Raw genomic sequence first — 16,578 nt, forward strand, 5'->3', positions numbered from 1 at the left:
TTGCGTTTCATGTCCCTGCAGTAGCTTAAGAAAGAACTGTTCATAATTGAACGAGCACTTAATGCTTGGAAGAGGGTGATGGTCAGTTGACAGCTCACATACTACACACACACAGAGGCCTTTTATAGAAACATGTTTGCAACCAAAATTCTGCCAATAGTGAAACTGGAGAAAGAAGATGCATCAGAGCAGGAACTGTGGATCAGTTCAAATATTTTTCTGTAACAGATACCAACACATGGTAAATACGTTTAGGATTTGGACTTTTAAAAATAAGAAAAACATTTATTTCCATTGATTATAAATGTCTTTGCTAACCCAAAGCTGACGTCACAGTAGGAACATGTGCTCAAGATATAAACCACCAGAAATGCACAACATTACTCGAATGAGCAGGCACGAACATTGGGAAACCTTTAAATCTGCTCACTGCCAAAGCTTTTCAGCAGAAACTGCTGCACGTGAACTTTAATCCCCCTCTACACAGTCGTTGCTGAGCTGTTGCTCAGGGCTGAGGCCGGTCTCAGCCTCAGCGGGCTCAGAGTCTTTGGGGGGAAGCGGGCTGGTTTGTTGCGTGGAGGTGTTGTTGGAAGGCTCGAGGTCAGGATCTTCTACAGTTTCATCTCCATCAGTAGAACCTTTGATGACATTTGGTGAGGATGCAGCTGGAGGTTTGTCTCCTAACATGTCAGCAGTCTGAGAGGCTGAAGGGCCTGAAAGGGTTGAGAATTAGAAACAGTGATGGTTTCAGTCAACACAGACACACTCAGTCTACTACGATTTATAAAAGACAGGCAAAGCTGAGATAATGAAAAATGAAACTGTAAACTGCAGGGTTCAAACTCATTGTTCAGGGTCAAATTTAAGCACTTTAAGCACTTTCAAGGTCCATTATCAAGCTTTTCCAGCACATTACCAAAAAAACAGTTTGCATGTTCCACTTTGCATCACCTCAGTAAGACCATGTAAAAATTAAAACAAATCGTCTTAGGTTGACTTAAATGTTCTTTGTTCCTCTTTTGTTAAAACAGAGAAAAATGCACCACACAAAAATACTGAAAAAGGAAATGGTTGTCTTATATGCATATAGTGCACAAACTCAAAAAACTCATTTCTCTCAAAAATGCAGATGTGCAAATGTGAACAAATCAACTTGTTAGAGATGCTCATCTCCACTTGGAAAAAACAACCACACAAAAGAAGAAATCTGCACAAATGAACAAGTCTGCTCATCAGATATTGATGCTTCTTTCCTACGTGACACAACAACAGGAGACAGATGTTTGGTACTTTAACTAGTTAAGCACCCACACCACCAAAAATGGGGGAAAAGAGAGGAGATCACATTTAATCGGTTATAACACGAGGTCAGAAATATAAGTGCAGACATGAGTGTCCACAGAAGCCTCTGAATCTCAGCTGTAAACCATTTCTACAAACACCAAACAGTTAAAAGAGCAGTTACATCACCATGAATCTGTGGACAGGTAACATCCATATTTTGATTTATGATTTTCTGGAGTTAAATGTGACCCAAAGTATATTTTATAGCATATAAGCTATAAAATACTTTTAAAAATTAGGTGAGGGAAATAATCATTTTTTTCTATGTTTGAGTCCCAGTAACTTTGACATAGTAACATCTGCAGTAATATTTACCCCTCTGATGACAGCTCACAAGCGTTAGCTTTATTTTGATACCAAGACTGTTTACACAGAGTTTGTAATTGCAGAGAAATACTCCATTTATTTTGGCCTCTTCATTTTCGAGCAGGAAGCTCAGAAAAGCCCTGGGGGCCTAACAGGTCAAAGTTCATTCCCAATAAAACTAACTGTGAGATGTTTGACTACATTGCTCTCTGGATTATTGTTACAGTCCTAAATGATCAGCTTTAAAGTGTTTGTGCTAATAACACCATGTACAGTAAGTTATAAACTGTAAACACATTTTTATGGGTGAAGGCTCATAATAGAGACCGATCAACAGGTCATTTTCTTTTCTATGGGTCTCATTTAAATCACATTACATCATTTCTGCGGTAAATGAGGACCCTGAAGAACGATTTAATGTCACTGTTAAAGATTTGTAGACAATAGATCGCAGACAGCTGGCTCCGCTTTAACTAAAGAGGAAGTAAAAACAGTTTGGATCACAAGTGTAAGGCAAAAACAAAAATACTACGCCTAATTGAAGCTGACATCAGACAGGCAGTAAAGAAATCAATGTTTTCTACATGCTTTGCCTCTTATTACCAAACTCCACACTAATGTGAGGAATCTCTGGTGGTTTGGACGAACTGTGCAATACGGGAACTCGTCACTCGACCTTCAGGGTTTCTGGTGGATATATACACTAGATCCACTTCACTATATTGTAAGGAGTATTCACTCACCACCCATCATCCAAATCATTGAATTCAGGTGATCCAGTAACTTCCACAGCTGTATAGAATCAAGCACCTAGGCATGCAGACTGCTGCTACTAAGTGGAAGTGTTTGGGAACGACAGCAACTCAGCCATCAAGTGGTGGATCACGTAAAATCCCAGAGTGGGGGTCAGTGGATACTGAGGCGCACAGAGGTTGCTAATTTTCTGTGGAGTCCATCGCTCCAAACTTCACGTGGTCTCCAGATTAGCTAAAGAACAGTGCACAGAGAGCTTCGTGGAATCCATTTCCATGGCCGAGCAGCTGTAGTCCAAGCCTTACATCACAGAGTGCAACGCAAAGCAATGGGACACAGCGGTGTAAAGCACGCCGCCACTGGACTCTAGAACAGGAGAGATGCAGTCTATGGAGCGACGGATCACAGTTCTCAATCTGGAAAGCCGATAGACAAGTCAACTTAGCAGTTGCCAGGACAACAGAGCTCCAGGTTTGGTGGCAGGGGGATTTCGGTGCGGGGTTGTTTTTCAGAAGTTGGGCTCAGTCTCTTCGTTCCAGTGAAAGGAACTCTTAATGCTTCAGCATGCAAAGACATTTTGGCTCCCGACTTTAAGGGAACAGTTTGGGGATGGCTTCTTCCTGTTCCAGCATGACTGGGCACCAGTGCACAAAGCAAGGTCCACAAAGACATGAACTCTGGCATGGGAGTCCTGACCAGAACACCACTGGGATGAATGAGAGCAGAGACTTGGAGCCAGGCCTTCAACATCAGTGTCTGACCTTACAAATGGTCATAAACTCCCATAAACACTCCCAGAAGAGTTGAAGCTGATATAGCTGCACAGGCGGACGTCGTGAATGGGATGTCACTCGAGTTCATATGAGTGTGGGGGCAGATGAGCAAACACTTTTGGCAATATACTGTACATTCAATGTTTTGCTTTTTGTATTTTCATATAAAGTTAATACACCAATGAAGCTAGATGATCCTTATGAACCTTCGCTGGATGTTTTGTAGCAGAATCATTAATTATTTCTGTTATATTGTGTCCCAGCTGTATGATACATTTTTGCCATTCTTACCAATTTGCTGCTGGCGTGCGCGCCTCTTTTCCAGGGCCCGCTGTCTGTTCAGCTCAATACGTTTCTGCTGCTCTTCGGTCAGAGAGGGAGTAGGTGGGGGAGCGAGGGCTTCGGCAATCTGCCCTTGGGGAGCATTAATAAAACTCTCTCTGCTGAACAGATCAGGATCCCCAAATGTTTCCAGTTCACGTTGTACCTCTTCGTCACCAGCACCTGAACACAATTTCAAGCAGTGCTGATAATTAAGTCCTGTGGAATATGGCAAGTATTTCCTATGTGCACCTGCAGGTGTGAATCCACCGTAGGGCTGTTCGATACAACGATATATACAAAAACGTCTATTTCATTTTACGCTATCGTTTGTTTCGTGGTGTCGCAAAATAAACTGTTTACGGCAATATTTCTTCATGGTTCTGATGTCACTGTAGTAAAGTTCTCTCTTTCTCTTATATATAACCACACTACGGACGGACAAGCGCCTGTTTTTATGCGTTGTCGTTAGCAACAACGACGGTAAAACCATCGCGTGTCCGCTTGTTTATGTTCCACATAAACCTTTCAGAATAAAGCTCAAGATCCTGTTGAGGCTTTTCAAAATAAACGGAATCACGTGAAAGAGCAGAGTGTTTACGGATGAGAAGTAAAACAGAGCCGCCAGGTGCTAAAAAAATAAACCTTAGACTCAAACGTTAGAACAGGCTTTCCCCCGCAGCACGCCGTGTAATAAATACTCACAAAGAAAACGGCGCCGTTACAACTTCTGTCTAAAAATGTGTCGTTTCATGCATCGGTTAAAACACTCGACTCCAGCTACATGACGCGCAGCTGGAAACACTTCACGCAAGTCGAGATTCACAGAATTGACAGAAAATGTTACATTTCTGTGATTTATATCGTTATCGGACGATAGAATTCTTATATCGGGAGATGAGACTTTGGTCATATCGCACAGCCCTAGTCCACCGTATCCCCATCAGTAATGATTTTTCTTCTTACCATCTGTACTTGTAAAATCTTCATGTGTCAGGGGCATGTCCAGTCGTATTCGTTTAAGACATGTCTATAGAAGAATGAGTAAAAAATTACAAATTCTGAACATTAGGAATCCCACACGCTTGCAGGAAATATTCTACTGCTTCCTCTCACCTGCACTTCCTTTTTGCTGCCGAGCCTTTCCACTTTGTCAATAAAATCTTCAAATTGCAATTTGGGGTACAACCTGTGGGCCCAGTTCTCCATCTTCTGCATCAGCAGCCGCAGGTCTGCAGCCTAATGGGGCAAACATCAAAAACAGCGAGTAGTGATATGAAAGAGGGCTGTGTGTGATAGGACGCTTCTTCTTCCCACTAAAAAATGACTTCCAGTCATTGGAACAAAAGACATCTTAATTTGGTAAACCAACCTCTGGTTCCCCTCACTCATTTTTGACCACGACAGAAAGGGCAACTTTTGACCTTTTAGTCTCAAACCAAATTTAGGACATCTAATTAAAAGCTGACAGGCCAAACAGATTTAGCTCAAAAACCAATGTTCATTCACATCTGGTAATTGGTGGGACAGATGTTATCATATCCTACCTCGTGTCCTTTGCCTTTGAACTGGATATTGTCAAAGAGAGTGCCCAGAGCTGGAAGCCCTCGATCTGATATCAGCCTGGGAAAAAATATTAAGACTAAGTTAAACCATTAATGGATTACAAGCAGGGTTAGCAGCACATCCAGGCGTATTTGGCTTATCCAATTCAGGATCGTGGATGGCTGAAGCCCATCCCAGCAGCCAGGTCGCCAGCCTGTCACAGGGCCAACACAGACAGACCCTCTGAATGGAAATGTCAGTGCCTTCAGATGTACCATGTTCAGAAGGCAGTAGCTTGTTGGGGGGGGGTAGGGTGTTTGGTTTTCAGGGTGCCCACAACCTTTCTTTTCCTACCTGTTTGTACATAAGGCAGTATAATGAGAAATAGTCAAATTTCTCCATCTAAAAATAAAAAATTGCTATATATATATATATATATATATATATATATATATATATATATATATATATATATATATATATATATGTGTATATGTGTATATGATGAAAACAACAATGGTATTAGAGTCTTTCTTCTTTAAATGACTGGCAGAGTGAAGCTGCACCATCATCACACAGATGCAGTCATTTGTACCCGCCGCTAAAGCGTAAGAAGACGCTGCAGTACTCTGCGAAACGACAGGTGTCGCCACTCAGATAATATCACATCACTTTTTTTGTGCAAAGTTCTTTCCACAAACTTACGTTTTCAAACATTTGCAACAACTCTGTGTGTCAGTGTGTCTCTGAGCCTCTGTGCACGATTATTAGTGAAACGGTGATAAAAACCAGTGCAGTCACAGACTCGTGTTCAACCTGGCTGCAACACTGACAGTCTGCACACATCAATCAATGATTTTGGCTTCCTTGTGTCCCAGCTCACACAAGATGACATCAAATTCCTATTTAAATGCGCATTTTAATGCATTTCAACCCTCTGTCGTGATATAAATGTCTTTGCTACCTGTGGGAGTCCAGCTTGGGTTGGGGTCTCTTCACGCCTCTCCTTTTAGCAGTAGGGACATCAGCCAGCTGTGATACCTCACCTTCATCTCCTGCATTGAAAACACATGACAACAGGATGTGTTTCTAACTCATTCTGTTGGCAGCGTGGCAAACTTCAAGCTTATCTTTAAATCCAGACAAATTATAGACTGGAGGTTACAGAAGAAATGTGCTGGTTTGAACAGTATCTGATAGGTTTCATTTGCTCACGCAAACAAAAACATGTGTGTTGTTATTGTTAGAAACATCCAGTCTCAGAGAGATGCTGAAAAACCAGTTCATGCATTTGTTAATTCTAGGCTGAACTAACAAATTCATTATTATCAAGCTGTTCCAAAAAGCTTTGTGGAAGGACTATGAGAGGTTGTATTTCTCCCACATTAGCCTTTTTTCCTGAATCTTATTTTTCTATGATTCTTCATTAAACCATGAATTTAAAATACAAAGTTCTGAATCATCACATCTTAAAGACCTCATAGTAATCCTGTAAGAGCACAGCAGCATCTACCATCTGCAAAAGGGTCTCCTTCCTCCTGGCCTCCCCGGCCTGGGGAGTGTGGTGGTGGGAGTGGGGGGAAAGCTTCATCCTCTATGCCGTCATAGTCAGGAATGTCCTGCGGGCTATTTTCCTGTGGGTCAACCATGGTGAGTCGGTCCTGGAGACAAAGTAAAAGACGTGTGAGCCCCAGTCGTCAACAGCATCAGCATTAAGTTACATGAATTTAACTGCAAGTTGAAAAAATGACATTTATTTCTGTAAGAGTAATTCTTTACTGTGTTACAACATCAACATGAAAACCTAAAAAAAACTGGCATTTACTTTTTTCTTTTTTTACATCAACAGGAGGAGCTGTACAGACACTCATCCCACCTGGAATTATACCCCAAATTCAGAAATGTACTATTATGATACATTAATGGTCCATTATGTTTGTTTCACAGTTATATACATAATACAATTTATAGATTTGTATATATTTACATTCTATCAGGGATGAACTGGTTGTGAACCTTTGGGCTGATAATGACATTTAAAAGTTACAATTTGGATGAATTATTACTGCGATACTTCTTTTGGACTCTGTAGTACCACAGAAATATCATTAAAGTAACAGGTTTGTTTTAAAGTCTTTCAGCTGTTCCGTAAGCATCATCGTCATCATCATTTATATAGCACTTTAAAAACACACCTGGCAGACCGAAGTGCTGCACAATACAAATGTAGTAATAAAATAGCAAAAAACAAACATAGCAATAAAGTAAACTCTTGAGCCAAAATGATGTGACACAACTAGGGCTGCCACAAACGATTATTTTGATAGTCGACTAGTCACCGATTATTTATGCGATTAGTCGACTAATCAGATCATCATCCACTGGACGTAAAACTACAGCTTATTGCACCATGCAGCATATGCTCTTATATAACTATCATTAGCTTATAGCTTTAAGCTTTTAAGGTGCTAACTAAAAATAAAGACAAGATGATAGTTTATTCAATTTTAATGAAATTTGCAGATTGTTTCGGTGAAGTTTAATAAACTCCTTGCTATCTAAAATATAACAGGACAACGGAGTATATTCTCCAGCATCTCACACTTCTGATAATCAGCTGTCTGCTTGACGTTTATTCAGCTGTGTAAAAACTATAACTTTAATCTCAGACAAACCGATTTACTCAGGAACAAATAAAATACTAAAAAAAAAAAAAGCCAAACAACAACATTTTTAATTTATCTAAGTGACTCATATATATTTAACCTGAGTAGCGAAAGACGGCGGTGGGTTTGAAAACAATTTGCCTGGAGTCCGGTGTTCTCACCGTGCTAGTGACCTAGCCCCCGGCTAGCTATCGAGCTAGTGGGTAACAGACGACTCTGAAAACGTCGGAGCGCTTTTGAAAATATGTGGTGTCCTGATAAACTGAGCCGATATTTGAGGTTTACACAGCTACATTCTCGGCTGAAAATATGTTAAACGTTTATTTTGTGACCCAGAAAGAATAATAAGAGTAATATTAAAACTAACTAGCTGCCGCCATTGTTGGAAACTGAGCTGGGCCGCGCTATGAATTCTGGGACACAGCTGCTGCTTCTTCTTCTTCTTCTTCGGGGTTTAACGGCAGCTGGCATCCTTGTACATGCAGTGCTGCCATCTTCTGTTTCAGTCCGTTATTACACTCTTAAATCCTGCTACTTATTCCTGCGTCTTTTGGGATCTTACAAAGCTTCAAACGACGCGTCGACTATTAAATCAGTCGTCGACGATTTTGATAGTCGACGTAATCGTGACTAGTCGACAAATCGTGGCAGCCCTAGACACAACACAGACACAAAAGGAAATCTTCTACATTGTTTTGCTGTTCACACAAGTTCTAATGCTACCCTTTGTTTCTGGAAGGAGACGATTTTCTGTCCAGTATTAAAGTTCAAAGAACAGGGTATCCGTCTCCAGTGGGCTGCTAAACAAGTTTACCAGAAAAATCAGACCCACGGTCATGTTGTGTCACTTTGAGTGATTAGTCAGCAGCAATAACAGGGAATGACAAACTGACAGACTTTGGATATAAAACAAACAATTTAAACATTTAGAAGTTAAACATCTTCTCGGATTCCTTTTGCTGCACATGTCTATGTATGTATTTGCTGTACAGTGTCATTTGTTTGGAACATTAATCTTGATGTATACATAAACATTTGATTTAAAAAACGTGTTTAAAAATGAACACTGACACAATTAAACACAACACTGGTGCAAACAGAAGCAGCTGCTTGTATCCTCCTTTATATTATACACTATACCTCCTGTGCACGGATCCGTGCTCTCTGTTTATTAATAAAAGCCAAACTTCATTAATGGTAAGTGACAGAGATCTGATGAGTTCTTGCTGGTTTGTATCCACAGGAGGATACAAGTAAAATCCTCTGCAGGTTAGTGCAGGATAAGCAGGCAAGTTTACTGTAATGTGATGGATTTAAGTAAAGAACAGTGTGTGACTGGTGCACAGTGACTGTGGTGCTCATGTCAGAGTTAGATTACATCAAGTGTAGCAGAGATTAACTTAAACTTAAGCTCATGATGCTGACATTCATTCACTGAGCTCCACCCACATACCAACAGTTTAGTGTATAATATAAAGACAGTGTACTGTCAGTGTAGAGAAAGGAAATCAGCCAGGACAACTCATGAAACATCTGCAGACATCTGGATGAATTCACAGAGAGCAGCAGGTCAGCTGATCACAGCCTGTACATTAAAAAAAATCTACTGGAGCTCTCAATAGAAATGATTGTGAGCTGTGACCCTTTTCCCCACACTGAGCCACTACAGCTGATGTTAGGGTTGAATCCTGCTGAATCCCACTTTAACATCTTCCTGCTCATTTTGATGTTTAGAGGCAACGTCACCGTCTAAGATGTAGGCATTGTATACATTGTATACATTATTTCTACATTACATTAATATTGCACAAGGTTCACTTAGTTTAGCATAAAATATACATACTGTATCAGTACTTCAGCTTTTAATGGAGTATTTCTTAACACTAGTATCTGTCACCTTCTGTGTTGAGCTCATTGTTTTCTCTGCAGTGGCTGAGCTGAGTCCAAGTAGCTGAAATTTCCTCTGCTGCTCCGTCAGACTCTTCTCCTCCTCCTGATCAGCTGGGACACAAAACAGAACTTTGTTAAGCTCCACACTGCACTGAAGAGTCAAAGTGTCTCATATGTTCATCTGAGAACACACAGAACACATTTTAGCTTCCTTGGGTGGACAACTTGTTTGAAACAAACACAAAAGGTTTGAGCACCGATACCAAATTCAGCAGTATGGCACACCAGTACCAGGAGAGCAATTCCTCTTTAAAATATGCCCTGGCCAAGAAAAAACCCGACAATATACGTGTGCCGTGAGAAATGATAGATAGATAGATAGATAGATAGATAGATAGATAGATAGATAGATAGATAGATAGATAGATAGATAGATAGATAGATAGATAGATAGATAGATAGATAGATAAAATTTATTTCAAACATGCAAATATAATTGAAATAACAACAGAAAAAAATAAAAATAACAAAACTTAAAAATCATCAAGTTTTCATGTAAATATCTATGTCTACAGAATGTGTGTGCTCGAAAAGGAGTAGGGTGAAGTTTTCTTGTTCCTACCCCCTTATTTCAAATTTCATTGCTTACAAATCCATATCCAGGATTCAACATTATTTGATCATATATTTAACTATGTACAAGTCTAACACATTGAACATACACAAATAAAACCATTTTCAGCACGTAAACCAGAACAACTAATCACTCTGTTTATAACAGCCGCTTAATCTCTGAGTTTATTTTCTATCTATGTGACAAAAACCTTAATGAAGACTTAAGGTTGGGTTACTCAGGCCTTGATTTATAAAAAATGAGGACACAATGAGACAACTCAGTCACTGAGAGGAAGATTTCCTATATTCATGCAATTTATTATTTTTTGAACAATCCTGTGAATTTTTGTATTGATGTACTTGTCTTGATTTCATCTGTATATCCGAGTGGGTGTAGAAATCTGAGCCATCATCTGAGTAAGCCTCATCACAACTTTGCGCTGATAAAGGCAGCTGTGTTTTAGCCTGGAACACATTTATTTTTACATTTCTCATAAATGTATTTCATTATAGCACTTTTACCGCCAACATGTTGGGTCTTTTGGAGCCGGAAGTGACCTTATATGGAAGAAGGGTGGCGCTAGCTAGCTTAGTTAGCAAGCTGCATTCATAAGCTGTGCAGGTGCCACAGAGATGCTAAGTAGCCTTAATAACAGACTAATAAAACAACACAAACTCTGATTACAATGAGCTCATTTAAAAGCTTTCTTCTAATAAATTCTTTTCTTCTCTGTGTTTCACAACCTTTTGGTGATATCTTTCTGTGAATTAGTTTAAAGCAGCTTGAGTCAATTTAGTCAGATTTTTTTTTCCAACTTGTTCACAAAAACTTGAGAAGAGACACCGAGGAGAGCAACAGAAAGCCTCATTCAGGAGCTAAACTCAAGATTAACTAGACTCGGATTAATATTAGCTCGATACTTACCTTTAAGTGTTAAATCAGTCTTGACAATAATCGGAGAGAAAAACGCCATAAAGCGGGAACTCGGCTTCTTCTTCTTCTGCTCTTGTATTTTTTGGCGGTTAAAGCTTTAAGGCGCATTACCGCCACCTGCTGGACTGGACTTTTCATGTCCCAAACATCATCGATTGGGCACAAATTTGTTGGAGTTTCTGTTAATAAAAAAGATGGAATTCAAGGATCTTGTTATTTGGTTTGTTCGTTTTCACCATTTACTCTACAATTTTCTGCCAGTGTATAGCAAACCCCACAGCTCAAATCAATGAAGAATTTAGTATTTTTAACATATTGCTTAAACTGGAACCAGCAGCTATATAGGCCTAATTTTTAATCCAAACATGTGATAGAGGTTTACCACCAGGAGAAGCAGACTGTAAATAAAAGACTGTGCTACTGAAAACTGTTAGTCTGACTTTGGATTGTAAATATGTTTCCTTTTGTCACTTCTGTATTTGTATATGGCTCAAACTATTTGTTATGAAAGCAAAACAAACAAACTGATGTTGTCTCATCAGATCCAGTTGTGACATTAGCTATAGTTTCCGCGGAGGGTACTTGGTTCTGTATGACAGCACAGCTTTTAGGTTGAATTCAAGCGCTTGAGTACAGCCTGATAATTAGAGGCCTGCAAACTGTTTGCTGATGAACTTTGGAAGTAAAAGTACAGACAGCTATAGAAGACACAGGACACGAGATGGGTTCATTATTTCTTTTGAGTTCCATGTAACAATCCGTAACTCTGTAATTAATGAATGTGCCATTTAATCTTGGCTGCAGCCAAGATTAAATGGCACATTCATTAAATGGCTAAAATGGGTTGGCTGCCGTTCAGCATTTAGTACAAGTCAGCTTTTGATCAGAAAGTTTTCTGGTTTGATCCCTGGCTGCTCCAGTCTGCAGGCGAAATATCCTTGGACAAGATTGTAATCCCAAGCTGCTTTCTGATGCATCCATTGGAGTGTGAATGCTTTATAGAGTTTGTGAAACAGTTGTACGTGTGGTCAGATTGTTTTGTATTTGTGTGTGGATTGAAGCACATGTCTGAGAGCACATCAATCACGGCACATATTTTTTAAAATCTTAGTTTAAATAAAGTTTTTGATTATTTATTATAAAAAAGAGATGATATATATATAATGCAGTGGGCACTCCACCAGCTAACATGTCAGTTAATTTGACACATTGATTTATTTATCATTTCTTTTTCTCTCTCAGCTTTTCAGCTCCATATTTTTGCCATTTCTTCCACACTCAACTCTGTTCTACAAGGTGAGCCCACAGTTAATGTAGGAGAGGGCAGGTGGCATTAAGAGGTTTGATTGGGCAATCTAGGGCCCAGTTAGTTCTTCCTTTTGGTGAAAGCTGGGCTCTTCAGTTCAGCATGGTACAGCTCCAAAGATTCTGCAACATCAAACCCTCTGTCTGCTAATGTTACATCACCTGGGCTGAGGCAGTCCAGGTAATTTCAACACTTTCTTGAAATTAGTTAATTCAGATATAAACAGAGTGACAGTTTACAGATTCAAACATGTCTCAGAGAAAACAGAAAAAAACAGTAAAGCCCAACTCTCCTCTTTGTGATCAGGAAGACAAAATTCAACTTCCTGATCAAGTAGACAAATCATTCAACCAGCTTCTAGAAAAGGAAGATATTCAAAAGTTGAAAGAAATGGAACTCCTAGACAGGGAAGAAACTTTGAGCTCCAAGCAAAGCTTGATAAAGCACTAGAAAAACTAGTGCTGAAGGACAAAAAGAATCAGGAGCTGCAAGTAAAGCTTGATGAAAGACCGCACACAAATGAAGAGTTTCTTCAAGAAAAAAGGCTACAGGAGATAAAACAGAAGGAAATGGATTTCAAGCTCCAGGACATGGAGAAACACAACAAAGGCTTGCAAATCAAGCTTAATGAAGCTCTGCAAAAAAATTAAAGAACTCCTCCAAGAAAAATAACAACAGGACATGAAGCAGTGCAAACTCCAAGGCATGGAGGAAAAATACAAAGCGCTTCAGGTAAAGCTTGATAAAACACTGAACAAAAATAAAGAGTTGCTTCAAGAACAAAAGCAACAAGAAATTAAACAGAAACAAACGGACTGCAAGCTTGAAGACGTGCAGGAAAAATACACAGCGCTGAAAATGAAACTTGATAAAGCACTGCAAAGAAATAAAGATTTCCTTCAAGAGAAAGAACAGCAAGACATGAAACAGAAACATCTGGATTGCAAACTTCAGAACATCGAGAAACACAACGAAGGCTCGCAAGTAATGCTTGATGAAGCTCTGCAAAAGAATAAAGAAATCCTTGAAGAGAAAGAAAAACTGGACCAGAGAGACACGCAGTGCCAACTCCAAGGTGTGCAGGAACAATACGGAGCGCTGCAGGTAAAGCTTGATGAAACACTGCACAAATATCAAGAGCTGCTTCAAGACCAAGAACAACAGGAAATAAAGCAGAAAGAAGACAAAGAAATTCTCCAGGACTTTGAGAGGAAAAACCAAAACCTGCAAGAACTTTATAACAAACTGAACTACAAAACAACTGAACTGGAAGAGGAAAAGGAAAAACTGCAAAACCAATGCTCAGAGATGCAGAGTAAGCTCAATGACATGCTGAGAAAAAACACAGAAGTCGAGGAACTTTCAGACAACGTGAAGTGCAAAAACACTGAGATGCAGGTGCTAAAGCAACAACTAGAGAAAACAAACGAAGACCTGCAGTGTTCACTTCAAGAAATCGAGAGCAGAAGTCAGCAGTTGGAAGACACGCACAACAAATTACAACAGAGTTATACAGAGCTGCACGAGGCAAAGCTAATGCAGGAGGCAACATCTAAAGAAATGAAAGAAAGGCTCGAAGACAAACAAGCCAAATTAGAAGAAGTGGAGAAAACATGCAAGAGACTTGAGCAGGAGAATGCAGAAACAATCGATCAGTTGAGAACCCTCATCCTAGAGAAAAAAGTGCTCGTGGAAAAGCTCATGGAAAAGAAGAAAAAACGCTTCTGCTTCTTCTGGAGGAGGGACACTCCTGCTTTTTCTACTTTTTCTACTTTTTCTACTGCTAATGTCACCTCGTCTGTTCCATCTTAATTTTCACCTCTCCTCTCTCTTTCTCTCCCTTTCTCTCCTGACACCTCTCCCTCCCCTGTCTCCCTTTAACTCCTATCACCTGTCCCATCTCCTCCCCCTCCCCCCCCCTCTCTCTTTTCACCCTCACCCCCCAACCAGTCCCGACAGTTGACTGCCCCCTCTAGAGCCTGGTTCTGTCATAGGTTTCTTCCTTTAAAGGGAGTTTTTCCTATCCACTGTCGCACCTAGTGCTTGCTCAGAGGGGATTGTTGGGGTTTTCTCTCCTCTATCTCTTTCCTCCTTTCTATCCCTTTCCTTTACCTTCTTCTTTAAAACCCCTCCCCCCTTTCTATTTCCTCAATAATTTAATAATAAACACAATTGGCAAAATTTTAAAAAGTCAGATCAATGTCTTCATTCAAGAATGAATTGTCTTTGTCACGGGGTCATGTGTATTTTGTGTTTTCCTCGGGCTGGTGATCCTTGCAGTTGTTGAGCCCAAGAGTCCAGATTTTTAGTGTTTTAATCACATTTAGTGTTACATTTTAGATCACAACAAAAGGATATCCACAATTTAGGATTCAGGCATTTGTCTTTTTCAATATCATAATCATTCTATGATTGAGTCGGTTACAGAAGCAGCAGTTAGCAGCAATAACTTCAATTCATCAACATTTGCAAGCATTTCTTTATACACAGCATTTCTGTCAGGTTGAGGTCTGGACTTCCATGCAGTAGATTTGCTGCTGTGCTTGGGCTCATTATCCTGTTGCATGGCCTAATTTAGGAGAAGCTTTAGCTGTTGGACAGACGGCCTCACATTTGACTCTAGAAAACTTTGGCATACAGAGGAGTTCGTGGACTGCAAGGTGCTTATTGCTTGTGTCTGCAGAACAAGCTCAAATCACCACAATTGAACCAGCGTACTTGACAGTGGATTTGAGGTGTTTGTGCTGTGTTTGATTTTTGCTGAAGTTACTGCTGTGCATTATGACCAAACCTCCACTTTAGTCTCATCTTTTAAAAATATGTTGCTCCAGAAGCTTTCAAGGGCAAATTTGCAAACCTCAACTGAGTTGTTGTGTTCTCTTTAGAGACAAGAAGCTTTCTCCTGGCGGCCCTTCCAGACCAACCATACTTGTTTTGTCTTTTTCTAATTAAACTGTCTTGAACATTAACATGCTGTTTAAGGCCTGTAGAGGCTCAGATGCAGCTCTTGGGTATTGTGCAGTTTCTGTGAGCACTGAACAGTCTTTGTGGTGGATCTGAATGCTCCAGACTAGCAAACTTGCTCATGGTCAGTTAATCAAGTGCATAGAGCCCTGTGATGAATTTTCACATTTACTCTGTGAATCTTCATTCTTCTAGCTAGTCTTTACTCTTCTAGAAGCTTTCTTTGCTCAGACGTCTGCAGCATTGAATCTATGTCTTCTCCACTGCTATTCCAAACAAGGTGCTGATGCAGGGGTCATTAGCACAGTAAGATTTAAGTGCACAAAATGTTCACATCATAATAGTAATATTCTGCCCTCCTTAGGGTGTAAAGCTGGTTTCTAGCTTGGCAGATAGCTAACAGGTCCACAATAAACATCCAGGAGTCAGCGGATACGTTTTAGATGTTTACTGTTGAAGCACTGTAAAACTGGTACAGAAACAAAAATAAAATATTACATTTCTGCTGTAATTGAATTTTCTTTACAACATCAAACATTAAGCCATGCACTACAATGTATATAACACATAAACACAAACTTATCCAAACCCTTTCACTGGTTATCAGGCTCACGCATTTAGCGATTAGCTTAATGCTAACATTACATGGGAAATCCCATAGACGGGCTAACGTGTTAGCATCGCGGCCGTTTTTCTCACAAAAGAAAGTTTTCCACACAAATCTCTAAACTGCTACACATAACTATCGCGGGAAAGCTTACAAAACAAATAGCAACTACTTACAGGCATGTGCTCTCTCAGGCTGAGCAAGAAAAAGTGAACAAAAAGTGGAATAGACGACAGTTTGTCTAAAGGACTGTTTTTCACTGGTGAGGTACTACGGCAAGTCTGCTGGTACAAAAAACACACACCCAAATGATCATGCCTGCCTTAAAGGGGCAGCACACTCCCCGCCTGGTATAGAGTACTATACCACTATGTCCCTCTGAGTAACAACACAACTTCAGTGGCGGGTCTCGAATACACCCTGGGGGTGCCTCCTTGAACAACTCTCACCTCCACTTTCCGGACCCTGCTGTCTCGACCCGGAAAGGTATTTACCACAAGCCCTGTGGGCCATTGATTTCGTTTAGCCTCCTTGTCCTTTAGGAGCACAACATC

The 16,578-nt window shown here is 40.1% G+C and overlaps 1 protein-coding gene across 1 annotated transcript; it reads right to left on the bottom strand.

Annotated features, from left to right (window-relative positions):
* Positions 1 to 257: 257 nt before the first annotated feature.
* Positions 258 to 9,705, bottom strand: LOC146566801 (TIMELESS-interacting protein-like). Its single transcript, XM_085286459.1, has 8 exons — positions 9,606 to 9,705; positions 6,556 to 6,703; positions 6,007 to 6,097; positions 5,045 to 5,120; positions 4,614 to 4,736; positions 4,464 to 4,527; positions 3,468 to 3,680; positions 258 to 713 (listed from the first exon to the last, which is right to left on the bottom strand). The coding sequence occupies exons 1-8, from the start codon at positions 9,621 to 9,623 to the stop codon at positions 469 to 471; spliced, it is 978 nt and encodes a 325-aa protein (XP_085142585.1). The 5' UTR covers positions 9,624 to 9,705; the 3' UTR covers positions 258 to 468.
* Between the last annotated feature and the right edge of the window lie 6,873 nt (positions 9,706 to 16,578).

Source organism: Mchenga conophoros, linkage group LG9 (assembly GCF_057382185.1).
Source record: "Mchenga conophoros isolate Kocher_MC1m ecotype Shallow Benthic linkage group LG9, M_conophoros_male_GT1.1, whole genome shotgun sequence".
NCBI classification, from domain to species: domain Eukaryota; kingdom Metazoa; phylum Chordata; class Actinopteri; order Cichliformes; family Cichlidae; genus Mchenga; species Mchenga conophoros.